A 27,808-nucleotide genomic window follows, 5' to 3' on the forward strand; every position below is an offset into this window, starting at 1 on the left:
CAAAAAAAAAAAAAACAACCCTGTATTAAGTAACTCAGTTGGTGAGGGCAAAGATGGAAGTAACCTAAATGTCCGTTGAGTGGATGCATGGGCAAACAAAATGTAGTGTTTACATAGAGTGAGATATTATTCAGCCTTAGAAAGAAATTCTGACATATGCTACAACACAGATGAACCTTGAAGACTCATTTAAACCAACAGAAAAGGACAAATATATGATTCTATTTATATGAAATATATAGAATAGGGAAATTCATAGCAACAGAAAGTAGATTAGAAGATACCAGGGACTGGGGGTGAGGAGGAAAGGGGTTGCTTAATGGTTACAGGATTTTTGCTAGGGATAATGAAAAAGTTCTGGAGATAGAGATGGTGGTTGTAATTGCACAACAATGTGAATGGACTTAATGCCACAGATCTGTACACTTAAAGTAGTTTAAAAGGTAAATTTTATGTTATGTATGGTTTATGACATACACAGAAAATAACTGTATCTGTCATACAGATATTAGGGAAACAGTATGCTTGCCCCACAACTGCAGCTGCTTCCTGACCCTCACAAGGTTAATGACTGAAAACTGAAGAATTACACACACACATAACTAAAATTTCTACAGTCCTTCTCATGAATAGCTAAAACTTCAGTAAAGTGACCCCATTTCACCTTCTGCTTTCCACATCTCACATTGTGAGCATTTCATGAGCATGTAGTTGGCCGAGCCTGATTCACATTTACAGCTCTTATTGTAGGGGTCCTGGGGAATAATGTTTGGCTTTTTAGACTCTGTAGTAGGAGAGAGCAACTAGAGGGAGATTGGAAAGGATGCTGAATGCCATTTAATTATATCTTGTGCAGACATTGAGTCAGTGGTGATTCATAGATAGTAATGCTTCTTTCAGTCAAGTCATCATTTCCACAAGTGGCTAGATTGTCTTGTAGCTGGTCAGTCACGGAGGTAGGGCAGGGGGCAAAGTCATCTCTTTTTGCAGTTATGGGCTGATTGTGCTTAGTTGGTTAAACCTAACATATAGTATTTGCAGTTTTAATGTAGTAGAACACAATTATTTATATTGTGAAGAGATTTGGGTCACTGTAATGGGATGCATCAAAGATTCACCGATTAAAGAGTAACTATGCTAATGGTCAGGAATACCAGATTTATAATTGTTATGTTTATAAACTTTTTTCATTTCATCAAGTTTGGAGATGACTATCATAGAAAATGTACTGAGTTATTTTGCTCTTAGGCTGCTGAAATCTTCAGTATGAATTAAATGCATTTGGAGAGAAAAGAAACAAATTAACTAGTAGAGTTGACTTGCTAAGAATTCCTTATTTTTAACAGTTTTCAAAAATTACCAACCAGAGTTCACCCAAAAGATAACTTTTGTTCCATGTTGTACAGAGCAGTCAACTGCTTTTATCTGTTATTTATGACTTGGAACTAAATTTGAATAATCCCTATTGAAAATCAGATTATGCAGGAATGGAGTGCTCTCTCAGTACCTTGATAACATAATATTGAACTTTGATACTTAAGTAATTTCTTAGTTGTTCATGATTTAAAAATATACTTCTTTTGAATTTTATGTCACATTGAAATGTTTCCTTTAACATTTTGGACAAGTAGTAAGCTTTGTTTACATGCAGCGCTTTTTAATGTGGATCACCTTTTTTTTTTTTTTTTTTGAGTTGAGGTCTTACTCTGTGTCCCAGGTTGGAGTGCATTGGTAGGATTATAGCTCTCTGCAACCTTGACTTCCTCGGCTCAGGCGTTTCCTCCACCTCAGCCTCCGGAGTTGCTGGGACAACAGGTGCATGCCACCACACCTGGATAATTTTTTACTTTTTTTGTGGAGATGAGGTCTTGCTATATGGCCCAGGCTGTGGTCTCAAACTCCTGGGCTCGAGCATTCATCCCACCTCAGCCTCCCAAAGTGCTGGGATTACAACATTAGCCACTACATCCAGTCTGAATCAACCTTTAATGATGAAACTGAGTGTTACTGTTTAAATCAGATTCTTTGATACAGTTATTCCACTTCTAGAACTCTAACCTAAGGCACTGCCATGCTACTTACAATAGTAATAAAATAGTGAACAATTACCAACGATAGAGAAATGGATAAATTCTTGAATAGTCATGCAATGGAATGTCACAAAACTATATTTTCAAAGGACTTACATTAAACAGGATTCATAACATAGTGTTAAGTAAAATGATATAGCATGGTACGCGCACCTGTAGTTCCAGCTACTTGGAAGGCTGAGGCGGAAGGATTGCCTGAATCCAGCAGGACAAGGCATCAGTGGCCATGAGCGTGCCACTACACTCCAGCCTGGGCAACAGAGTGAGATTCCGACTCACATAATTACGTATGGTATGACTTTTCTTTATAAAAAACCGTGTGTGTAAGAAAAATGCAACAAACTACAGGTAGTAGTTCTTTAGGGAATAGTTTTGTTTTGTTTTTGAGTTAGAGTTTCACTCTTGTCACCCAGGCTGGAGTACAGTGGCACGCTCACAGCCGCCACAGCCTTGACCTGCTGGACTTTGGTGATCCCTCCGCCTCAGTCTTCCAAGTAACTAGAACTACAGATGCACACCACCGTGCCTGGCTAGTTTTTGTGATTTAGTGTAGAGACGAGGTCTTACCAAGTTGCCCATGTTGGTGTTGAAGCCCCGGGCTCAGGCAGTCCTCTTGCCTCAGCCTCCCAAAGTACTGGGATTACAGGCTGAGCCATCGCGCCAGACCAGGAATAGTTTTTGATTTAAAAAATGTTCTTCAATGATTATATATTGCTTCTATATATTTTTCTTTTTATTATAGAAATACTTTATTTTAGACTCAATCAGTGCAGAAATTTGCAGACTAAAAAACATAAAAATTCTCATTCCCAACCTAGAGAGAGAAGGTCCAATTTACCAGTTTTTTTTTTTTTCTTTTCTTAAAGAAAAGGGGTCTTGTCATGTTGCGTAGGCTGGTCTCAAACTGCTGGGCTCAAGCAATCCTCCTGCCTTGGCCTCCCAAAGGGCTGGGATTATAGGTGTGAGCCACCACACCCAGCCAATTCACCAATTTATTCTTATAAGGATTTTGCTTTTGATGTCACATTAAGTTATTTACATAACCCAAGGTCAGAAATAGTTTGTTAGGTTTTTTGCATATGAATATCCATTTTTTCCAGCATCAGTTAATAAAAAGACTGTTTTCTACACCAAATTGCCTTCATACATTTATAGAAAATCAGAGCTCTATATATGGATGGGTATATTTCTGTATTCTTTATTCTGTTTCATTGATTTGTTTGTATAATATTACTTTGTATTGATTAAGGTTCCCTGATAAGTGGAGTTCTAAGATGACCCCTAATGACCTACGATCTTGTTTAATAGGAGGGACTGTAATCCCTCCTAATCATGAGATATCACTCATATGATTATGTTGTGTTGGTTATATGTCACTGATGACTAAGAAAGGGAGATTATCTTTGGTGGACCTGATCTAATCAGGAAAACCCTTAAAAGGGACTGGGCTTTTCCTAGGGAAAGAAATTCCAAGCACCAAGGGGGATTCAACATAAGGATAAGCTGCTGATTTTCAAAACAAAAGGGGACTCTGTGACAAAAAATGCAGGTGGCCACTAAGTTTATGGTAATTTGTTACAAATCTTTCTGAAACAAATGCTGGATAATAAGTCTTGAAATCAGCTGTATAATAAGTCTTGAAATCAGCTATCTAACTTTGTTCTTTTTCAAGGTTGTTTTGGTTATTCTGGGTCCTTTGTACTTCCATATGAATTTATGAAATAATTATCAATATCTACAAAAAAACCTGTTGGGATTTTGATTGGAATTACATTAAATCTATAGATCAGTTTGAGGAGAATTAATATCTTAACAGTAGTAAGTCTTCTAATCCACCCATCTCTCATTTTTAGATCTTTTGATTTCTCTTAGCAGTGTTTTGTAGTTTTCATTGTACAGGTAGGTCTTTCCTGTGTTATGTCAGGTTTATCCTTGGGTATTTCATTTTTTTTGATGTGTTGTAAATGGTATTGTTTTATACATTTCAACTTTTGATTGTTTGTTGCAAGTATATAGAAATACAATTGATTTTTGTGTGTTGATCTTATATCCAGGAGTCTTGCCAAACTGATTTATTCTAGTAACTGTTGTTTTGGTAGATTCTATTAAAATTTTTACATAAATAATCAAGTTATCTGCAAATGCAGTTTTGTTTCTTCCTTTTCAGTCTGAGTGCCTTTTATTTCTTATCTTTTCCCACTGACCAGAACTTCTAATGTTTTATAGAAGTGGAAAGAGTGACAGTCTAGGGAAAAACATTAAGTCTTTCATCATTAATTATGATATTAGCTATGTGTTTTTCAAAGATGCCCTTTATTAGATTGATATAGGTTCCCTCTCTCCTAGTTTGCTGAGAGTTTTTATCAGGAAGGAATGATTTTGTCGAATGGTCTTCTGCATATTTTGAGATATGTAGTTTCTCAGTTTTAGGTTGTTGCTATGGTGAATTATTTTGATTTTCAAGTGTTAAACTTGAAATAACTTTTTATTCTTGGGAAAAATATCATTTGGTTAAGATGTATTGTCCCCCTTATATAGTCTTATACTTAATTTGCTAAAATTTGGCTAGAATTTTTACATCTGTATTCATGAGGATATTGGTCTGTAGTTTTATTTTCACATACTATCTTTGTCTGGTTTGGTATTAGGATACTGATGGCCTCATAGAATGAATTCAGAAATGTTCCCTCATTTTCTGTAAGTATATGTGGAGAATTGGTATTATTTTCTCCATAAATGCTTGTTAGAAGTCACCAGTGAAGTCCTTTGGGCATGAGATTTCCTTGTGAGAATGTTTTTAAGCTATATATTCAATTTATTTAGTAGGTATAGAGTTATTGAGGCTATTCTTTTTGAGTGACATTTGGTAATTTGTATCTTTCTTTTTTTTTTTTTTTGAGTTGGAGTCTCAGTCTGTCACCCAGACTGGAGTGCAGTGACCGCTTCCGACCAGCGCAGCCTCGACCTGCTGGGCTCCGGCGATCCTCCCGCCACAGACTTCCAAGTAGCTGGAACTACAGGCGTGCGCTACCACGCCCAGCTAATTTTTTATTTATTGTAGGTCTCGCCAAGTTGCCCAGGCAGGTCTTGAACCCGTGGGCTCAGGCAATCCACTCACCTCAGCCTCCCAAAGTGCTGGGATTACAGGCTGAGCCACTGAGCCCGATTTGGTAATTTGTATCTTTCAAGGGATTTGTCCCTTTTATCTAAGATACCAAATTTATTTGCATAAAGGTCACAATATTCTCTTAGTTTACCTTAAACATCTGTCGAATCTATAGTAATTTCACCATTCTCATTCCAAAAGCTGCTAATTTAGATCTTCTCTCTTTTTTCCCCTTGATCATTCTGGCCAGACATGAATCAATTTTATTGATCTTCTCAAAGATCCACCTTTTAATTTCATTGATTTGCCTTTATTATTTGTTTGTTATGTTACTGATTTCTGTCCTCATCTTCATTATTTCCTTCTGCTTTGAGTTTAATTTTCTCTTTAGCTTCTTGGTTGTATGATTTTAGCAGTTATTTGTATATTTTCATTTCTCCCAAGCTTTGTGCTATTGTTGACAAATATTTTACTATTACATGTATTAATAGAAATCCCAGATTACTATTTTTTTTTTTTCTTAAACAGTAAATTATCTTTTAAGGAAATTTAAGTAATAAAGAACAAAAATTTATATACTTATCCATGTGGTTATCATTTGTAGTGTTATTTATTCCTTTGTGTTTGTGTTGATTCATATTTTCATAGGGTAATATTTTCTTTTTTTTTTTTAGATTAGGAAGTATAGTTTATTTAAAAAGCAAATTAAAGAGAGAATGGAGATTCACCTCCCCAAGGTAGGAAAGGGAGGCTAAGGCTAGGAAACATGGCAGCCATGGCTCAAGGAGCCACATCGTCAGAGCATGGCTTAGCAAAGCAATGGCCGAAGATAATATTTTCATTCTGCCCAAAGACTTCCTTTAACATTGAATTGCATGTCTGCTGGTGATGAATTTGCCCAGCTTTTGTGTTTCTGAACCAAGTATTTATTTCACTTTTGCTTTTGAAAGCTAATTTACTGAGCTTAGAATTATAGATTGACATTTTTTTCTTTTAGCACTTTAAAGATATTGTTTCACTGTATTCATGCTTGCCTTGTGCCCAGTGAGCAATCTGTTGTCATTCTTACCTTTGTTCCAGTGTACATAATGTGTCTATTTTGTTTTTGCTTTAAGATTTTCTCATTGTCACTTTTTGGGCAATTTGATTATTATATGCCTTGGTGTAGTTTTCTTCTTGTTTCTTGTGTTTGGAGTTTGTTAGGCTTCTTGTATATGTGTATTAATAGTTTTCACCAAATTTGGAAAATTTGTGGCCATTGTTATTTCATATATATTTTCTGCCCTCTCTTCTCCTTTGGAAACTTGAATTATGCACACTAGGCTGTTTGAGGTTATCCAGCTCTCAACTGATGTTTTCTTTTTTCTTTTCTTATTTTTTTAATTTTTTTTATTTTTGAGTTGGAATCTTACTCTGTGGCCCAGGCTAGAGTGCAGTGGCATGCTCACAGCCACAGCCTGGACCTGCGGGCTTGGGAGATCCTACCGCCTCAGGCTTCCAAGTAGCAAGAACCACAGGCGCGCACCCACTCATTTTTTGATTTATTGTAGAGAGGATGTCTCGCCAAGTTGCCCAGGCTGGTCTCCAACCCCTGGGCTCAGGCAGTCCTCTCCAAGTGCTCCCAAAGTGCTAGGATTACATGCCCAACTTTTCTTTTTTTTTAGTTGAGTTTTTACACTCACCTAGGCTGGAGTGCAGTAGCACGATCTGACCTCCTGGGCTCAGGCGATCCTCCTGCCCCAGCCTCCCAAGTAACTAGGACTACATGTGCGTGCTACCATGCCTGATTAATTTTTGAATTGTTTGTGGAGATGCAGTCTCATTGTGTTGTCCAGGCTGGTCTTGAACGCCCGAGTTCAAGCAGCCTCTCACCTCAGCTTCCCAAAGTGCTGGGATTACAGGCATGAGCCACCACGTCAGCCTCTTTGTAAAAAATTTTTAATTGTAAAATATACATAAAATATATCATTTTAATTTTTTTTTTTTGAGTTGGAGTCTCACTCTGTTGCTCAGGCTGGAGTGCTGTGGCACACTCACGGCCACTCCAGCGTTGACCTGTTTGACCCCGGCGATCCTTCCACCTCAGTCTTCCAAGTAGCCAGAACTACAGGCACGTGCCCGGCTAATTTTTTATGTATTGTAGAGACAAGTTTTCACCAAATTGCCCGGGCTGGTCTCACATTTTAATCACTTTTAAAGTATACAGTTCAGTGACATTAAGTACATTGACATTGTGTGACCATTACCACCATTTAACTTGAATACTTTTTAAATCCCCCCCTTCAAAAAAAAATTTTTTCCCAAACTGAAACTCATACCCATTAAACAATGACTCCTCATTCCCCCTGCCTCCAGGTGTTGACAATCATCAGTCTGTTTCTGTGAATTTCACCTCTCTACTCATACAATATTTGTCCTTTTGTGACTGACTTATTTCACTTAGCATAGTATCTTCAGGGTCCATTCTTTTTAAGACTGAATAATATTCTCTTTTTAAAAATTATCTTTCTGTGTTTCGTTTTGAATAGTTTCTATTTTTATGTTTTCACATTTATTGCTGTTACCTTCTGTAGTGTCTGATCAGATAGTAACCCTATTGAGTGTACTTTTCATCTCAGAGAATGTGATTTTATCTCTATAAGTTTGACTTGAGTCTTTTTTATATGTCCATTTCTATACTTAACTTTTTGAACATATGTAATACACAATTGTCATAACTGTGTTGATTTTCTTATCTGCTAATTCCATTATCTCTGTCGGTTCTGGATTTATTTTCTTCATTATAAGTGATAGTTTCCTGCTTCTTTGCTTACCTGATAATCTTTGACTGGATGTCAGACATTGTGAATTCATTGTTGGGTTCTGGATACTTCTATATTTCTATTAGTATTCTTTTTTTTTTTTTGAGTTGAAGTCTCACTCTGTTGCCCAGGCTGGAGTGCAGTGGCATGCTCATGGCTACCGCAGCCCCTACCTGCTGGGCTCAGGTGATCCTTCCTCCCCAGCCTTACAAGTAGCTGGAACTATAGGCACGCACCACCATGCCCGGCCAATTTTTTGATTTATTGTGGAGATGAGGTCTCACCAAGTTGCCCAAGCTGTTCTTGAACTCATGGGCTGAGGCAATCCTCTCACTTCGGCCTCCCAAAGTGCTGGGATTATAGGCATCAGCCACTGTGCCCGGTCTCTATTAATATTCTTAAGCTTTGTTGTGGAATGCAGTAAAAATACTTGAAAATAATTTGATCCTTTTGAGTCTTCCTTTTAAGATTTGTTAGGCTGGACCAGAGACATGTTTAGTCTAGAGTAGGATTTCTCAGTAGCTAAGAATGACATGACATTTTGGGTTAAATAACTCTTTGTTGGAGGAGGGTGCATCCTTTATATCAGTAGTCCCCAACCTTTTTGACTTCAGGGACCAGTTTCGTGGAAGATCTTTTTTCCACAGACCAAGGGTAGGGGGTGGTTTGGGGATGATTCAAGCACATTACATTTATTGTGCACTTCATTTCTATTATTATTACTTTGTAATATATAATGAAATAGTTACACAACTCACCATAATGCAGAATCGGTGGGGTGGCTCTGAGCTTGTTTTCCTGCAACTAGTCAGTCCCATCTAGGGGTGATGGGAGACAGCGCAGCATCACTGCCTCAGCTCTACCTCAGATCATCAGGTATTAGAGTCTCATAAGGAGCATGCAACCTAGATCCCTCACATGCACAGTTCACAGTAGAGTTTGTGCTCCTATGAGAATCGATGCTGCTGTTGACCTGCAAAAGGCAGAGCTCAGGTGGTAATGCAAGGGATGAGGAGCAGCTGTAAATACAGATGAAGTTTTGCTCACCCACTGCTTACCTCCTGCTGAGTGGCCCAGATTCTAACAGGCCACAGACTGGTATTGAACCTGATAAAGGCCCAAGTAACTGAAAGGGATGCCTGCTTTTTATATATATATATATATAAAATATAATGCATAGCAACATCCCTGGCTTCTGCTCTCTAGATGCCAGTAGCCACCTCTCCTCCTTAGTTGTGACAACCAAAAATGTCTCCAGACATTGCCAGATGTCCAGTGAGGGGAGGAGAATTGTCTCTAGTTGAGAACTGCTGCTTTAGAGTTAATTTTGCCTCACTACTATGGCAAGATCTTTCGACATTCTCTACCCAAAGCTCCATGAAGCATGAGCCTTTTTTTCAACCTGGCTGTTTGGGATAAGCACTTTTCTTGGCCTTGTGTGAGTGCTAGGAATCCTTTTGTATTCCTGTCTGTGTATCTCTCCTCTTTAACATTGTGTTTCACGAGCACTCGAGCACTCGTCACCTTGATCACTCCAAACTCTCAGCTCCATCTCCTCAGCTCAGCAAGCCTACCAGGCTTCACATGCATTTCCCCATCCTGAGCCTCTTGTGGCTTGGAAGCTCTCAAGGCAGGAACGTGGGACTATAGGGCTCACTTTTTGTTCTTGTCTTCCAGGAATTTTTTTTATTACCATGCTCTGAAGCTTTTTTTCTCGTATATTTTGCTGTTTTTTGGTTGTTTCAGATTGAAGGATAAATCTGGGCCTTGTTACTACATCTAGGCCAAAGGCAGATGACTGTTTAGCTGATTATTTATTCATATGAATTATTGGCAAATGCTGAATTCTTAACATTCTTAAACACTTGCTAACCTACTTGTCTTATTTTATCAATTTATGTAAATCTATATCTGACAAATTTTGCATTCAAAATCTCCTGTTCTCTGTAATTCCTACAGCACAACATGAATATTAAATGGGCCCAAAGCTTTTAATCATCTTTTAATGTACTTCTTTAATGCAGGCTCTTAGTGTTAGCTAAGTAGTGATTTAGTATGGACCTCTTACTATTAAGTAGTAGCATACAATTAAAGGGCATGCACTGGCCTGATACAGCAGAACAGTGGAATGTGTCATGCTTTTAGGGCATTCCCACAGCAGGCTCAAAGATTTCCAGGAGGCGTCCATGTATGATAACTCTTATTTTCTAGCAGCTAAGATGTTAGCATCAAAGCCTGTTAGCTTGATTGAGGTTGTAAAGAACTGCTGAGCTAAGATAGGGGGAAGCATGAAGAGAAATCATTTTGTGCAGAGTATGAGAGGAAACTGCACTAAAGGATAACGCTACAAAGATGGGAGTGACATGGAACCCATTGGTGGTAAGCTGTTGGAGAAAGGGGAAAGATAGCAGAATAGAAATAATGTGATTGAAGAAATCTGGTCTTGTTTTATATGCGAGGAGCTTCTCTTTGATTTACTACATCAGAATTGCTGCAGTTTGTAGCATGTGCTTGTTGAGTATCCAAGAAAGAGGTAATTTAGTCAGAGCATACCTTGGGGAAAAGAAGATATCTGCGAGTAGTAGGTAGGGTGAAACCATCTAGTTATGTATATGAACTAAAACGGCGAAATCATATTTCTAATGGAATTTTATGTGATATGTAATAAATGATGTAAATGAATATGTAATACAGAAATGTGTAAAATCCATGTGTTAAAGTGAGTAAATCATAATTCTTTGGGGTGGTGATGATATACTATAGCTAAATAGAACTGAATAAGTTTTTGTATAGTGTATAACAATTAAACATCTTTTTAAAAAAATATAAGCCAGGCACATTGACTCATACCTGTAATCCCAGCATTTTGGGAGGTGTTGGTGAGAGAATTGCCTGAGCCTAGGAGTTTGAGACCTGCCTGAGCAACTTGGCAAGACCTAGTCTCTATAGTAAATCAGGACACTAGCCAGGAGTGGTGGTGCACGTCTGTACCAGCTGAGGCAGAAGGATTGCATGAGTCCGGCAAATTGAGGCTGTGATGGCCATGAGCCTGCCACTGTACTCCAGCTTGGGCAACAGAGTGAGACTCAAAAAAATAAAATAAAATGATTTTTTTAAAAATGTAGATTCCAGCCGGGCTCGGTGGCTCAGCCTGTAATCCCGCGCCTTTGGGAGGCTGAGGTGAGTGGATTGCCTGAGCCCGCGGGTTCGAGACCCGCCTGGGCAGCGAGACCTCATCTCTACAATTAATAAAAAAATTAGCCAGGCGTGGTAGCATGCTCCTGTAGTTCCAGCTACTTGGAAGGCTGAGCAGAAGGATCGCTGGAGCCCAGCAGGTCGAGGCTGCGGTGGCCGGGAGCGGCCACTGCACTCCAGTCTGGGCGACAGAGTAAGACTCCAACTCAAAAAAAAAAAAAAAAAAATGTAGACTCCTTGTAGATAGATGTAATGTTAATTTTCAAAGACTGAAAACCATGTGAATTGATAATATTAAAAATTCTGTTTTGAAACAAATATGATTTCAGCCTTCCAAAAGCTATGATTGTGTTTTAGTAATTAAGAAATAAATCCTGGCTGGGCTCGGTGGCTCAACCTGTAATCTCAGCACTATGGGAAGCCAAGGCGAGTGGATTGCCGGACCCCGTGAGTTCAAGGCCCGCCTGGGTAACTTGACAAGACCTCGTCTCTACAATAAATCAAAAAATAGCTGGGCGTGGTAGCTTGCACCTATAGTTCCAGCTACTTGGAAGGCTGAGGCAGAAGACTTGCCCGAGCCCAGCAAGTTGAGACTGTGGTGGCCGGGAGCGTGCCACTGCACTCCAGTCTGGGTGACAGAGTGAGACTCCAACTCAAAAAAAAGAAAGAAAGAAATCCTTAATGACTAACTGACATTTCCGTGGCATTTATCTGTGGGTGAATTTTATCAAGCATATTTTTTGTTATCTGAATAGTTTTGTTGATGCAAGTGGTACTCATTGTAAAGTATCTGCCTTTGCTGAGTTATTTTACATCTTTCTGACAAGAGTTTGTGGGGGAAAGGGAAGAATGTAAAGCAGTATCAACTTTTCGCTTTACTCAACATAAAGAAGCATAGAAAGTTTTTTGTTTTTTTTTTTGAGTTGGAATCTCACTCTGTCGCCCAGATTGTAGTGCAGTGGCCGCTCCCGGCCACCGCAGCCTCGACCTACCGGGCTCCGGCGATCCTTCCGCCTCAGCCTTCCGAGTAGCCGGAATTACAGGCACGCGCTACCACACCTGGCTCATTTTGATTTATTGTGAAGATGAGGTGTTGCCAAGTTGCCCAGGCGGGTCTTGAACCTGCGGGCTCAGGCAATCCACTCACCTCAGCCTCCCAAAGGTGCAGGATTACAGGCTGAGCCACCGAGCCCAGCTAGAAAGTTTTTCATAGTCAAAAATGTATGCTATATGGCAAAGATAAACACCCAAATCAGTAGTTATTACATCAGGGAGAAGAGGAGTAGGATGCTATTAGAGCATCCTGAAGGACATTCATTTGTATTGATAGTTTCTTTCTTTCTTTTTTTTTTTTTGAGTTGGAGTCTCACTCTGTCGCCCAGGCTGGAGAGCAGTGGCATGCTCACAGCCACCCCAGTGTCGACCTGCTGGGCTCCAGGGATCCTTCCGCCTCAGCCTTCAAAGTAGCCAGGACTACAGGCACGTGCTATCATGCCTGGCTAATTTTTGATTTGTGGAAGAGATGAGGCCTTGCCAAGTTGCCGGTGCTGGTCTTGAACCTGCAGGCTCAGGCAATTCACTCGCCTCAGCCTCCCAAAGTGCTGGGATTACAGGTTGAGCCACTGAGTCTGACCAATATTTTCTATTTTTTAAAGTAAATTTTAAAAATAAAGTTTAACATATATAGAGAAAAGTATAGACCATAATTATACAGGTTGATAAATTTTCACAAGAGGAACATACCCATATAAGTAATATCCAGATTTTATTATTTATTTATTTAATTTTTTATTTTTAATTGGAGTCTCACTCCTTCTCCCAGACTGGAGTGCAGTGGCACACTAACAGCCACCCCAGCATCAACCCGCTGGGCTCCGGTGATCCTTCCACCTCAGCCTTCCACGTAGCTAGAACTTTGACTGCCACTCCCGGCTAATTTTTTTGTTTATTGTAGAGACAAGGTCTGCCAAGTTGCCTGGGCTGGTCTCGAACCCTCAGGCTCAGGGCAATCCACTGACCTCGGCCTCCCAAAGTGCTGAGATCACAGGCTGAACCACCAAGCCTGGCCTAATATCCAAATTTTAAAACAACATTTGTTTTGGAACTGTTCAGTTTTTTTCTTCAACCTGAATAGTAGACACATAGGTGTTCATTGTGTCATTCTTTATTCTTTGTTTAAATGCTTTAAAGTTTGCCTTCTATGTTTTAAAAGATCATCTCAAAAGGAAATACAATCTTTAGACATTGGAAAATGTCAGAAAACCCAGAAGCTTTAATAGTTGAGAAAGTACTTTTGAGAAGTAATTTTTTTTCAATGTAGACCTTTGTCTCCCATGTATCTGATATACTTTATAAACCTGGTATAGGCCGCGTGACTGAAAATTTTATACTAGAAGAAGAACATAAACAGAGCTGTATGGGATCACAGTAGTAAAAATTATTAGTACTTTTTAAAACAGCACATTGTTAGCCGGGCTCGGTGGCTCAGCCTGTAATCCCGCGCCTTTGGGAGGCTGAGGTGAGTGGATTGCCTGAGCCCGCGGGTTCGAGACCTGCCTGGGCAACTGGTGAAACCTCATCTCTACAGTAAATCAAAATGAGCGGGACATAGTAGTGCGCGCCTGTAGCTCCAGCTACTCGGAAGGCTGAGGTGGAAGGATCGCCGGAGCCCAGCAGGTCGAGACTGCGGTGGCCGGGAGCGGCCACTGCACTCCAGTCTGGGCAACCGAGTGAGACTCCAACTCAAAAAAAAAAACAACAGCACATTGTGGACCTTTTATAACGAATAAAGTTAGGGTCATCAAATTTATGAGTACATAGAAATGACAGTTTTCTTTGAAAAATTTTATCACTAACATCTCAGTGATAGATGAATGAAATTAGCCTTATTCACCTTTATATGGGGTATTCAAGCTGTAGAAAGAACTAAGCTGTTATTAAGATTCAAGTTTATATCTAGTTTAAAGACTATATCTCATAGAAATCATTATATGCATAGTAGTTAGAAATATGCTTAATCTAGAGGGTTTCCTGGAATTAAATTTATCTGCTTCCCTTATGTTTTTTCCCCCTGGGTAGGAAGATACTTTTTCAGTGGACATGAAGATTTGATTTTTTTCATATAACAAGTTTTCTGTATATCTTAATTTTATGAAAAGTATTAAAACATGATTTTTCTCGATTGTTTTCAACAGTAGGTTTTTTAATTAAGTTGTGGCTGATGTACTGTGAAAAAGCCATTTGTAAAATATCTGTAAAAACGTTTGGTCATTCACTTTTTCTTCTGGTACTGGGATTATATGCATAAAATCATTAGAATATTAATGTATTGAAAACCACTCATTGAATAATTTTTGTATTTTTTACTCTAGAAGTTAATAGTACAGTGTAGGTAAATTACTGTTTCTGTTATATTTATGTATATTTTGTCTTTGAAGAAATTGTTAGGACATATTGAATTTATTGTTTGTTTGTTTTTTTCCTGATTTGCTTGACAGGCGGTGGAGGAGGAAATGGCAGGTCCTAATCAACTCTGCATTCGCCGCTGGACTACCAAGCACGTAGCTGTGTGGCTGAAGGATGAAGGCTTTTTTGAGTATGTGGACATTTTATGCAATAAGCACCGACTTGATGGAATCACATTGCTAACATTGACAGAATATGATCTCCGATCTCCTCCTCTGGAAATCAAAGTCTTAGGGGACATTAAAAGGCTAATGCTCTCAGTCCGAAAATTGCAGAAAATACATATTGATGTTTTAGAAGAGATGGGCTACAACAGTGACAGTCCCATGGGTTCCATGACCCCTTTCATCAGTACTCTTCAGAGTACGGACTGGCTCTGTAATGGGGAGCTTTCACATGACTGTGACAGCCCCATCACTGACTTGAATTCTGATCAGTACCAGTACATGAATGGTAAAAACAAACATTCTGTTCGAAGATTGGACCCGGAGTACTGGAAGACCATACTGAGTTGTATATATGTTTTTATAGTATTTGGATTTACATCTTTCATTATGGTTATAGTCCATGAGCGAGTGCCTGACATGCAGACCTATCCACCACTCCCAGATATATTCTTAGATAGGTAAGTTTTGTTTCTAATTGCTAACTTTGTAGAAGGTTGCTATAATAATAGCAATGATATTATGTTTATCATAATTATTTGTTTTTTATTGTTGTGGTTAATGTATACTTCGCATTTGCTTTATCTGGTTAGTATAGGATTTTTTTTTGTTTTTTTTAGAAAGCAGGATTTACTGAAAGGACAGAAAAGCTCCCACAGTGGGAAGGGACCCAAGGGGGTTGCCAAAGATTCTTAAAATTAAGGTTATGGGCCGGGCGTGGTAGCTCAAGCCTGTAACCCAAGCACTTTGGGAGGCGGAGGTGAGAGGATTGCCTGAGCTCAGGGGTTTGAGACCACCCTGAACTACATAGCGAGACTTTGTCTCTACAATAAATCAAAAAATTAGCTGGGTGTGACACATACCCATGGTTCCAGCTACTTGGAAGGCTGAGGCGGAAGGATCACCTGAGCCCAGTAGGTCAACGCTGCGGTGGCAGTGAGTGTGCCACTGTTCTCCAGCTTAGGTGACAGAGTGAGACTCTGACCCAAAAAATAAGCCAACTATGGTGGTATGTTCCTGTAGTCCCAGCAGTCAGGAGGCTGAGGCAGGAGGCTTCCTTGAGCCCAGGAATTCAAGGCTGCCGTGAGCTATGATCGCGCCACCTACACTCCAGCATGGGCAACAGAGTGACACCCTGTCTCAAAAAAAAAGAGATTATGAGGCATAATAGTCTTGGTAACAACAAGGTCCAGGTTACAATCATGGGTTTGGAATGCTGTGATAAGGTAAAGGACAACTTCATAGGAAGAGAAGGAAAAGTAGAAGTGAGCAAGAACACATTACATTGGAAGTATTAAAAAGGGATAGTGAACCAGAAGCTCAAATCTTCAAGAACTGAGAGAATGGATGGCGAAGTTCTATAGTCTATAACAAGGCATAATGGGAGGGGGACGTGGTCTGGTAGAACAATGAGGATTTTATTTTAAAGTGTACGGTTCAGTGGCTTTTAGTATATTTACAAAATTGTACAACCATCACCTCTAACTCCAGAACATTTTCATCACCCCAGAAAGAAACTCATACCCATTAACAGTCCACCCCATTTCTTCCTCCTTCCACACTGTGGCAACTACTAATCTACTTCATTTCTATAAATTTATTTATTCTAGACATTTAATATAAATGGAGCCATATAATATGTGGCCTTTTTTGTGTTACTTTAGCATAATGTTTTCAAGATTAATCCATAATGTAGTGTGTATCAGTACTACATTTTTTTGTTTGTTTTTTCGGGAGTTTTTTGAGACCGGGTCTCACTCTGTCACCCAGGTTGGAGTGCAGTGGCACAACTGCAGTTCGCTGCAGTCTCAAACTCCTGGGCTCAGGCAATCCTTCTGCCCCACCCACCTGAGGAACTGGAACAGGCATGTGCCACCACACCCAACTAATTTTTTTTTTTGTAGAGATAAAGTCTTGATGTGTTGACTAGGCTGCTTTCGAACTCCTGTGCTAAAGTAAGCCTCTCCCCTCAGCCTCCCAAAATGCTGAGATTACAGGCATGAGCCACGATACCTAGCCTTCATTTTATTACCAAATAATATTCCACTGTATGGATATGCCAATTTTGTGTGTCCATTCATCAGTTGATGACTGTGTTTTCAGTTTGGGGCTATTATTAATAATAGTATTAATAATGTTATGAACATATGTGCAAAGTTTTCTGTAGACAAATTTTCGATTTGAAGTAAGAATTTGAAACAAAATTTTGCCTAACTCTTTATCTCCTTTGCCACTCACTGTAAAACTCCATGCTCTTAAGCATCTAACTCTGTTCTTAGAATGGTAGCAACACATGCTGTCAGTGTTCTTCCTATGTTCCCTTGGATCTCTTGTCCATCTTCTTATACATGGATACTCCCAACATCCAGCAAAGGCGAGTCTCTGTTAGAGGGTTGCTGGAACACACTTTGCCTGCTTGAAGAAAAAGTCAAAAAATACTTGGAAATTTACATTCCTCCAGCAGTAGTCCTTAACTTAACTCATTTCTCTTTGCCCTAATGGAGATACCATTTAGATTGAACCTATACTGTCCCAAATTCCCCATAGGACTGAGCTTAAGTTACCCCTTCCTGAGTTTCCACAGGGTTTTGCTTGATGTCTAATCCTTGGCCAACTCACACCTGTAATTCCAACACCTTGGGAAGCGGAGTTGAGAAGATTGCCTGACCCCGGGTGTTCGAGACTAGTCTGGGCAACTTGGTGAGACCTTGTGTCTACAATAAATAAAAAGGCCAGGCTCGGTGGCTCAGCCTGTAATCCCGCGCCTTTGGGAGGCTGAGGTGAGTGGATTGCCTGAGCCCGCGGGTTCGAGACCTGCCTGGGCAGCGAGATCTCATCTCTACAATAAATCAAAAAATCAGCCGGGTGTGGTGGTGCATGCCTGTAATTCCGGCTACTCGGAAGGCTGAGGCGGAAGGATCGCCGGAGCCCAGCAGGTCGAGGCTGCGGTGGCCGGGAGCAGCCACTGCACTCCAGTCTGGGCGACAGAGTGAGACTCCAACTCAAAAATAAATAGATAAATAAATAAATAAATAAAAAGAATTAACTGGGTGTGATGGTACACGCCTGTGGTTTCAACTACTTGGAAAGGCTGTGGCGGAAGGATCACCTGAGCCCAGCAGATTGAGGCTGCGGTGGCCATGAGCATGCTGCCATTGTACTGCAGCATGGGTGACAGAGTGAGACTGACACAAAGATGTCCCACTCACCCTTGTTTTGCTTCTTTGCCTTCTGATCTCATACCACACTACCCTATGTGTCTTCCTTGGGAGCATTTTCTCATAATTCATTTTCACACTGATCTTGTTTCAGTGTCTGCTTCTGAAGCTTATTTTATATAATTTCAAGAGCTTCAGCACAAAAAAAAGACAGAAATTGTGAGGAGATATGAATGATTCTAGAGGCAGGCCCACCTATAACAGTGAGAACTGATAGCTGATGACCATAATAGCAAGAGAGGAAACAGAAGCACTATAAAAAGCAAACATAAATAATGGAAAAAGACCACATCAATTTGGGGCTTAACTGGCCTTCAGTTCTCAGTAGTCTCTGAGGTCGTTACCATGTACAGTGTAATAATCAATGTTCATAGTGATGATGCTGAATTACCAAAGATAATGAAATTATATCCAGAAAAAAAGGTATATACATATATAATGTATTTTTTAAAAGCTTTGCATCAAAATAATATGAAGGATTAAGTACACATTTAACAGGTTTCTTGTTGGCTGGGCACAGTGGCTCAGCCTGTAATCCCAGCACTTTGGAAGGCCAGGGTGAGAGGACTGCCTAAGCTCAGAGGTTTGAGACCAGCCTGGGCAACTTGGTGAGACCTCATAGCTACAATAAAAATTTTTTTAAAAAGCTTAGCTGGGCATGGTAGTGCGCGCCTGTATTTCTGGCTACTTGAATGACTGAGGATCGCCTAAGCCCAGCAGGTCAAGGCTGTGTGGCCGTGAGCTATTGCACTACAGCCTGGGCAACAGAGTGAGACTCTGACTCAAAAAAAAAAAAAAACAGGTTTCTCACAACACTCCGCTAAAATGACAGTAAAAGGGGGGAAAAACTCCATAATCCAGCCAGGCTCGGTGGCTCAGTCTTGTAATCCCGCACCTTTGGGAGGCTAAGGTGAGTGGATTGCCTGAGCCCGTGGGTTCGAGAACCGCATGGGCAACTTGGCAAGACCTCATCTCTACAATAAATAAAAAATTTGCCGGACGTGGTAGCACGTGCCTGTAGTTCCAGCTACTCAGAAGGCTGAGGTGGAAGGATCACTGGAGCCCAGCAAGTCGAGGCTGCGGTGGACGGGAGCGGCCACTGTACTCCAGTCTTGGTGACAGAGTGAGACTCCAACTCAAAAAAAAAAAACAAAAAAAACTCCATAATCCCATGAAGGTAAAAACTGAAAATTACAAAAGTTTGGAAAGTAGAAAGTTAAGTGCCTGTTGTGAGATTGGAGGACACAAGTGGCAGTGCCCAAGAAGTAAGTTAATTTGTACTTCAGAGCTCCAGTATAACTTGCAAAACAGAAAGTACCAAGCATCACTCAAGGCCAGATACAGATAGGAGCTAAATATGGGAGAATTGGTTAAAAACCTATTTAAGAAACTTTTAGATCTGCTCTACTCTGACAGAAGCTGATGGTCTCTTCTCCAGAGCAGTTGAATATGAGGCACTGTGGATTCAGGGACACCGTGCCCAGATGAGGACAAAGCTGCCATATGTTTTCAATGGAATTATCTAAAAGTCTTTGTACTATTCACTGAGACTTCTGGCTCCCTTTCTTAAGTAGCCAGACTTATTTCCCATCCCTCCTCCCACCCAGCCTCAGTCCTCTAAGACAGATAACAGAGTCCTCTCTTTGGAAAACCTGGAGAAAAGGACTGTTGATGTCTGTGGTTGGGGAATATCCTTATCTAATCAACCAGTCCTCTGCCCAGTCACTATACAGTGAAACCCACAATTTGACAAAGCTCAGTCCATGCACACAGAATATCTAATTATCTTTTTTAGTACTTCACTGTTAAATATGAATGGTCAATTAAGAATAACCAAACATTTGAGAAAAACAGATCAACACAAACAAAAAAGGAAACTAGAAATCAAAATATGGAGCAGAACACATTTTTTAAAAAAGTATTCTCAGGAGAGATGAGATGTTGCATTCTGTGACACAGTAATGAGAAGCTAAAAAAAAGGTGGGAGGACAGAAAAAAAACTTTGGAAAATAAAAAATGTAAGTGGAAATTTAAAATATAGCAAGATAATTAGAACATAGCTTTGATGAAATTGCCCAGCACATAGAACAAAGAGATGAAAAATAGAGGAGAAAACATAAGATCAGTCAATCCAGTTGGCTCCACGGTCCACAAATAGGAGTTCCAGAAATATTATCTAAGATATCATACAAGGACATTTTCCAGAGCCATGGGGTATGGCTTTACAGATTGAACGAGCCCACTCAGTTCCCAGTACAAGAAATGAAAAGTGACCCATAACAAGGCCCATAATAGTGAAATTTCAGAACACTGACTATAGGCAGAGATCCTGAAAGCTTCATAAGGGACAAAACAAGTAACATACAAAGATTGGACATAAAAATAGCATCAAACTTCCTAGCAACAGTGGATGCTGGAAGATAATGGAATAATGCCTTTAACATTTTGTGAAAAGATGTCTAACTTAGAATTCTCAAAAAAGAAAAACTGTCAATTAGACATAAGACTAGACCAAGGATATTTTTTAATTTGTGAGTTTCAAAAACTTACTTTCCCTACCCTACACCTATTAGAATTGCTAAAATGAAAAAAAGAATGACAGTGCTGTTTTTTCATTTTAGCCATTGAGGATGCAGAACAACTAGTACTCTAATACGTTACTTGGTAGAAATGCAAAATGGTACAAGCGCTTTGCAAACTGTTTAATGGTTTCTTAATACGTTAAACATACACTTAAGATAGGACCTAACAGTTCCACTCTAAGAATTTACTTGAGAGATAAAATGTGTATCTATGCAAACACTTATATGTGGTCTTTATTCATAACATCCAAAACTGTAAATAACCCTGAATATCCATCAGCCAGTGGGTGGATAAAAGAATTGTGGGCAAAAAATGGGCAAAGAATTGTACATGTAATAACATAGATGAATCTCAAATGTATTATGCTGAACAAAAGTAGCTTGATACAAAGATGCCTGGATAAGTACTCTATAATTCAATTTCTATGTCATTCTGGAAGAGGCAAACCTTTAAGGGACAGAAACAGATCAGTTTCCCTAGAGCTGGTGATGAGGCAGAGGATTGACTATGAACGGACACAAAGGAGGACTTTCTGGAGTGAGGAAATCTTCTGTATCTTTATTGTGGTGGTGATTACATTACTGAGTGTTTTTCAAAACTCATTGAACTATATAGCTAAAAAGGATGAATTTTTCTGTAAGTAAATTAAATCTCAATAAATGTGACATCCGACAGGCATGGTGGCTCATGCCTGTAATCCCAGCACTTTAGGAGGCTGAGGCAGGAGGATTACTTGAGGCCAAGAGTTCGAGACCAGCCTGGCAACATAGTGAGATCATCTTTACAATATATATAAATAAAGCTATTTATTTATTAAGTAAATACATAAATAAAAAATAGGCTGGGCTCAGTGGCGCAGCCTATAATCCCGTGCCTTTGGGGAGCTGAAGTGAGTGGGTTGCCTGAGCCCGCGGGTTCGAGACCCGCCCGGGCAGCGAGACCTCATCTCTACAATAAATCAAAAAATCAGCCGGGCGTGGTAGCACATGCCTGTAATTCCAGCTACTTGGAAGGCTGAGGTGGAAGGATCGCTGGAGCCCAGCAGGTCGAGGCTGCGGTGGCCGGGAGCGGCCACTGCACTCCAGTCTGGGCAACAGAATGAGACTCCAACTCAAAAAAATAAATAAATAAAAAATAGGCCAGGTGCGGTGGATTATGCCTGTAATCCCAACACTTGAGGAGACCAAGCTGGGAGGATTACTTGAGCCCAGCAGTTCGAGATCAACCTGGACAACATAGCTCAACTTCAACCCTACAAAAAATAAAAATAAAAAATTAGCTGGGCATGATGGTGTGTGCCTGTAGTCCCAGATGCTTGAGAGGCTGAAGCAGAAGGATTGCCTGAACCTGGGAGGGCAAGACTGTGGTAAGCCATGATTGTGCCACTGCACTTCAGCCCAGGTGACAGAGTGAGACTCTGATTCATTCAGACATTCAAGACAAGTTCATCCTCCACCCTCTTGTTCTCTGAAACAACTGAAGGATATGCACCATCAAAACTAAACTGAGAAGAGGAGGATGTGACATTCAGGAAACAGACTCCAATATAGAAAAAGGGGAATTGCAGCCATGTGTAATGCAATATAATCCCAGCACTTTGGAGACCAAAGTGGGAGGATTGCTTGAGCCCAGGAGTTTAAGACCAGCCTGGGCAATATAGTGAGACTTTATCTCTATTAAAAAAATAAGCCAAGCCTGGTGGCAACATGCCTGTAATCCCAGCTATTTGGGAAGCTGAGGTGGGAGGATTGCTTGAGCCTAGAAGTTTGAGACTGTGTAGAGCCATGATCATGCCGCTGCATTCCAACCTCAATGACAAGAGTTAGACCCTGACTTAGAAAGGGAAGGAGGGAAGCTGGACTCGGTGGCTCAGCCTGTAATCCCATGCCTTTGGGAGGCTGAGGTGAGTGGATTGCCTGAGCCTGCGGGTTTGAGACCCGCCTGGGCAACTTGGTGAGACCTCATCTCTACAATAAATTTAAAAAATCATCCGGGCCTTGTAGCGCGCGCCTGTAATTCCAGCTAATTGGAAGGCTGAGGTGAAAGGATCACCGGGGCCCAGCAGGTTGAGGCTGCGGTGGCCGGGAGCGGCCACTGCACTCCAGTCTGGGCAACAGAGTGAGACTCCAACTCAAAAAAAAAGGGAGGGAAGGAGGAAGTAAGGAAGGAAGGAAAGACAAGGAATTGCCAAGGTGAGAGTTATTTTATTCCAAGAAATGGCCATTCAGGAAGACTAGAAAATTCTCTCTTATTTTAAATTAGAATAAGAGAGAAAGGGGCTCTAGAAAAAATTTCCCCCCAAGAAAAAATTGAAATTGATAGAAAAGTTTGGAGATGAATTGGTAATAAGCACACAGGAAAGGGAGCAAACTAAAAAAAAATTTATTGGTGCTAGAGAATCATAGGAAGTTGAGCACGAAAGGAATTTAATCATAGTTCTCTGCTGACTTAGCTACAAATGATTTTTTTTTTAATTTGAAGCCTCACTCTGTCACCCAGACTGGAATGCAGTAGCATACTCAGGGCCGCCACAGCCTTGACTGCTGGGCTTAGGTGATCCTTGACCGCTGGGCTCAGGCTTCAGCCTTCCAAGTAGCTGGAACTACAGGCATGTGCCACCATGCTGGGCTAGCTACGAATGAATTTTATAAACTGACATTAAGTAAAAGCCAAAAACTATTTTAAACAAAATTGTGAAGTAATAAGTGTACAACAGAAGGCAGAGAGAAAAAGAGACTTAGTATGTACATGTGTGTGTTGGGACAGTGTAACTGAAAGATTTATTGACACATGAAACAGCTAGAAGAGTAAAAATGATTGCCCCTGAGGAACAAGAATTAGGTTTGGTTTGGGAATAGGGGTACAACATTTATTTTTATTGCAAGCGATATAAAAGTATTTTAACTAAGTATATACAGTATAGTTATGTGCAAGTTATAATTCTTTCCCCAGTAATATCAGATAAATAAGGCAGCAATAGGTTAAAAATACATGAGTTGTTTTTTGATATAAAATCAAAAGATGATTAAATCTCCTCAGTTACTCTGAGTAAGGTTTGGAGTAGACTGCTAACTCTTTTTTTTTCTTTCATATTTCATGTTTCTTTTAAAAAAAATACCTTTATTTCCTTAGTTATAAATTATCATATATCACTGTATAAAAGTTTTTAGTGGAAACGTACAAAGAATAAAAATAAAACCATCAGTAATCCTGCCACCCATCAATGACTTTATTTGCACTGTTTCATTTCCATCTCCCTCCCTTCCACTCTCCTTTTCTCCATCTCGTCCTCTCTTTAAATTAAATGGGACCTTTTATTTGTGAGTAATCATAGGAACTGTGGATTTGGTGATAAGAAAAGAGGGACAAATGAAAAAGATAGAAGAAAACGGTTACAAAACAAAGGAGGACAGAGAGAACGAAGTAAAACAAAACTCTACTGCTCCTAAAACAAAGCTAAATGTATATTTTTTTAAAAAAAGAGTCAAGTTCAAGTCTTGTTTGTCTGGATTCTGGAATGAGCATATATATCATGCAGAAATGAGTCTTTCTCCCATTGTCTTTATGGGCAGTCTTGGATTCAGATCTGCTATGCTGTGGGAGAAAAGTGTTGTCATTTATTTACAGTGAACCATGACTGAGAATCACAGACAACAAACACATTTTGATAAATGGAGTACATCATGAAACAGATTTTTTCTAGAGGCTCTTCCCAAATATCATCTTTCATAAGAGGTAAAAGTTATATAAATCAATTTTAAAGTCATTATTAGAAGAGTATCTTGTTGAAAAAGGAGGCATCATTTACATGCATCTGCATCTCTTCAGTCCAAAACTAAATTTTTTTCTGTTCCAGCGTTCCTAGAATCCCATGGGCCTTTGCTATGACAGAAGTATGTGGCATGATTCTGTGCTATATTTGGCTCCTGGTTCTTCTTCTTCACAAGCACAGGTACCTCACTTATTCCATTAAAAGACTGAAAATGTTTTTACTCTCTTGTTTCAAGGTCATCAAATCTTGTCAATTTCCTTGTTTGTTTTCCTCTCTGGTATTGACAAAGAAAAATGTTTTGGGTATGATCCTCAAAAAAGACACCTAAAATAATACATACTTGTTTAGTAATCTTCTGAATGTATTTTGCAAACAAAGATCTCAGAGATCTGAGATAGGTGATCAGCCACGGGCCAGCCATCCAGTCTAGCCTTATCTTTCTTTAGAAACAAGCCAGAAATGTCCCTTTCTCTTAAAGAAGGATAGAAGCTCCTCCAAGGACAGCCTCTGGTCAGATGTTTAAATGGAAAAAAATTGCTCTCTGGTTGGGGGAGGTTCATTTAAAAAGATTATTTTAGCCGGGCTCAGTGGCTCAGCCTGTAATCCCGCGCCTTTGGGAGGCTGAGGTGAGTGGATTGCCTGAGCCCGCGGGTTCAAGACCCGCCCAGGCAGCGAGACCTCATCTCTACAATAAATAAAAAAAAAATCAGCCGGGTGTGGTAGCGCATGCCTGTAATTCCGGCTACTTGGAACGCTGAGGCGGAAGGATCGCCAGAGCCCAGCAGGTCGAGGCTGCGGTGGCCGGGAGCAGCCACTGCACTCCAGTCTAGGCAACAGAGTGAGACTCCAACTCAAAAATAAATAAATAAGTAAATAAATAAATAAAAATTAAAAGATTATTTTGCACAACATGCACATCTGTCCTGTGATATTTACTTCAGATGGTATAGGAAGTTGCTAAATGGGGAAAGTACTTCTTTGTACTTTCACCAGAAATTATAGAGGAAAGAATTTTTATATAAAGAAAGCATAGCGTTTCAGCCAGAACTGCCATCTTCCAGTAATTCACCAAAATGACGAACAAAAGGGAAAGAGGAGGAGCACTCCGTACATGTTCTCCAGGCCGTTTAGAAAACATGGAGTTTTTCCTTTGCCCATGTACATGCAAATCTACAAAAAGGTGGAATTGTAGACATCAAGGGAATGGGTACTGTTCAGAAATGAATGCCCCACAAATGTTACCATGGCAAGACAGGAAGAGTCTATAATGTTACCCAGCATGCTGTTGGCGTTGTTGTTAACAAACAAGTCAAGGACAAGATTCTGGCCAAGAGAATTAATGTGTGTTTTGAGCATATTAAGCCCTCGGAGTCAAGATAGCTTCCTGAAAACCGTGAAGGAAAATAACCAGAAAAAGAAGGAAGCCAAAGAGAAAGGCACCTGCGTTCAGCTGAAGCACCAACCTGCTCCTCTCAGAGAAGCACACTTCGTGAGAACCAACAGAAAGCAGCCGGAGCTGCTGGAAACTATTCCCCTATGAATTCATGGCTTAATAGGTGTCAAACTTGATCTCTGGACCATTAAAAAAAAAAGAAGCAGGCCGGGTTCGGTGGCTCAGCCTGTAATCCCAGCACTTTGGGAGGCCGAGGTGAGTGGATTGTCTGAGCCCGCGGGTTCGAGACCTGCCTGGGCAACTTGACGAGACCTCATCTCTACAACAAATCAAAAAATTAGCCGGGTGTGGTAGCACGCACCTGTAGTTCCAGCTACTTGGAAGGCTGAGGCGGAAGGATCACCCGAGCCCAGCAGGTCCAGGCTGCGGTGGCTGGAAGCGGCCACTGCACTCCAGTCTGGGCGACAGAATGAGACTCCAACTCAAAAAAAAAAAAAAAAAAAAAGCCAGGCTCGGTGGCTCAGCCTGTAATCCTGCGCCTTTGGGAGGCGGAGGTGAGTGGATTGCCTGAGCCCGTGGGTTCGAGACCCGCCTGGGCAGGCGAGACCTCATCTCTATAATAAATCAAAAATTAGCAGGGCATGGTAGCGCACGCCTGTAGTTCCAGCTACTCAGAAGGCTGAGGTGGAAGGATTGCCGGAGCCCAGCAGGTCGAGGCTGCGTTGGCCGGGAGCGGCCACTGTACTCCATTCCAGACGACAGAGTGAGACTCCAACTCAAAAAAAAAAAACAAACAAACATAAAAGGGGGCTTCTTTTCTACTCTAATGGGGGTAAATTACTTGATTTAAGTAAAAAGTAAGGCATAGTGAGGAAAAAACTTGAAGATAAAATGTGTAGATATCTTCATTCTTTTGGGAACAGTGGAGAGAAGGCACTTTATTGAGTTTTGATCTTTTCTTCTCACTAAGTGCTTGAGGTAAACCACAGTGATGAGCTTTATGTCCTATGCAGCAGTTATTTCAGTGCTTTGAAGGTGAAAAGAAAGGTTAATGATTGCTATTCTTGTCACACTTTTAGGCCATATTTAGCCTCATTTTGTCCTGTTTTGCAACAGCATTTTAAATTCTGGATTGCTTAAAGCCAGAGGTGGTTTTAAAACATTTATATCACTGATGCTTTCTAGTTAACTTTTCCTCACAAGATTACATGGATTTGAATTTATCTACTCTTCAAAACAGAAATTTCCCTAAACTGGTCTTAAACTTGTGGGTTCAAGTAATCCTCCTGCCTCAGCCTCCCAAAGTGTAAATGCAAGTGTTAATGTTTACTTAGTCAAATAAAGAATTGTCACAGCCCATGGGTTCTAGACCAGCCTGAGCAACATGGTGAGACCTTGTTTCTACAATAAGTAAAAAAAAAAAAGTAGCTGTGTGTGGTGGCGCACACCGGTAATTCTAGCTACTTGGAAGGCTGATGTGGAAGGATAGCCTGAGCCCAGACGGTTAAGGCTGTGGTGGCCCTGAATGTGCCACTGTACTCCAGCCTGGGCAACAGAGTGAGACTCCTACTCAAAAAAAAAAAAAAAAAAAAGCAATAACAGTACAAGTGATGTCACAGTGCAGTTCATGATTATCCAAATAACAGTTATTCAGCCAGGCTCGGTGTCTCAGCCTGTAATCCCCTGCTTTGGGAGGCTGAGGTGAGTGGATTGCCTGAGACCGTGGGTTTGAGACCCGCCTGGGCAACTTGGTGAGACCTCATCTCTACAATAAATTTAAAAATTAGCTGGGAGCCGGGCTTGGTGGCTCAGCCTGTAATCCTGCGCCTTTGGGAGGCTGAGGTGAATGGATTTGCCTGAGCCCGCGGGTTCGAGATCTGCCTGGGCAACTTGGCGAGACCTCATCTCTACAATAAATTTAAAAATCAGCTGGGAGCTGGGCTCAGTGGCTCAGCCTGTAATCCTGTGCCTTTGGGAGGCTGAGGTGAGTGGATTGCCTGAGCCCGCGGGTTCGAGACCCG

The 27,808-nt window shown here is 40.5% G+C and overlaps 1 protein-coding gene across 1 annotated transcript in view; it reads left to right on the top strand.

Annotated features, from left to right (window-relative positions):
• The window catches only part of SAMD8 (sterile alpha motif domain containing 8), a 46,766-nt gene that overhangs the window by 10,641 nt on the left and 8,317 nt on the right, over positions 1-27,808 (top strand). The window contains exons 2-3 of the mRNA XM_008061539.2: positions 14,690-15,282; positions 24,479-24,574. Coding sequence (XP_008059730.1) covers positions 14,705-15,282; positions 24,479-24,574 — 674 coding nt within the window. The 5' untranslated portion in view covers positions 14,690-14,704. The remainder of the gene's footprint in view (positions 1-14,689; positions 15,283-24,478; positions 24,575-27,808) is intronic.

The sequence above is a fragment of the Carlito syrichta genome, unplaced genomic scaffold (assembly GCF_000164805.1).
Source record: "Carlito syrichta isolate Samal-C Ts95f unplaced genomic scaffold, Tarsius_syrichta-2.0.1 Scaffold94740, whole genome shotgun sequence".
Taxonomy (NCBI): Eukaryota; Metazoa; Chordata; class Mammalia; order Primates; family Tarsiidae; genus Carlito; species Carlito syrichta.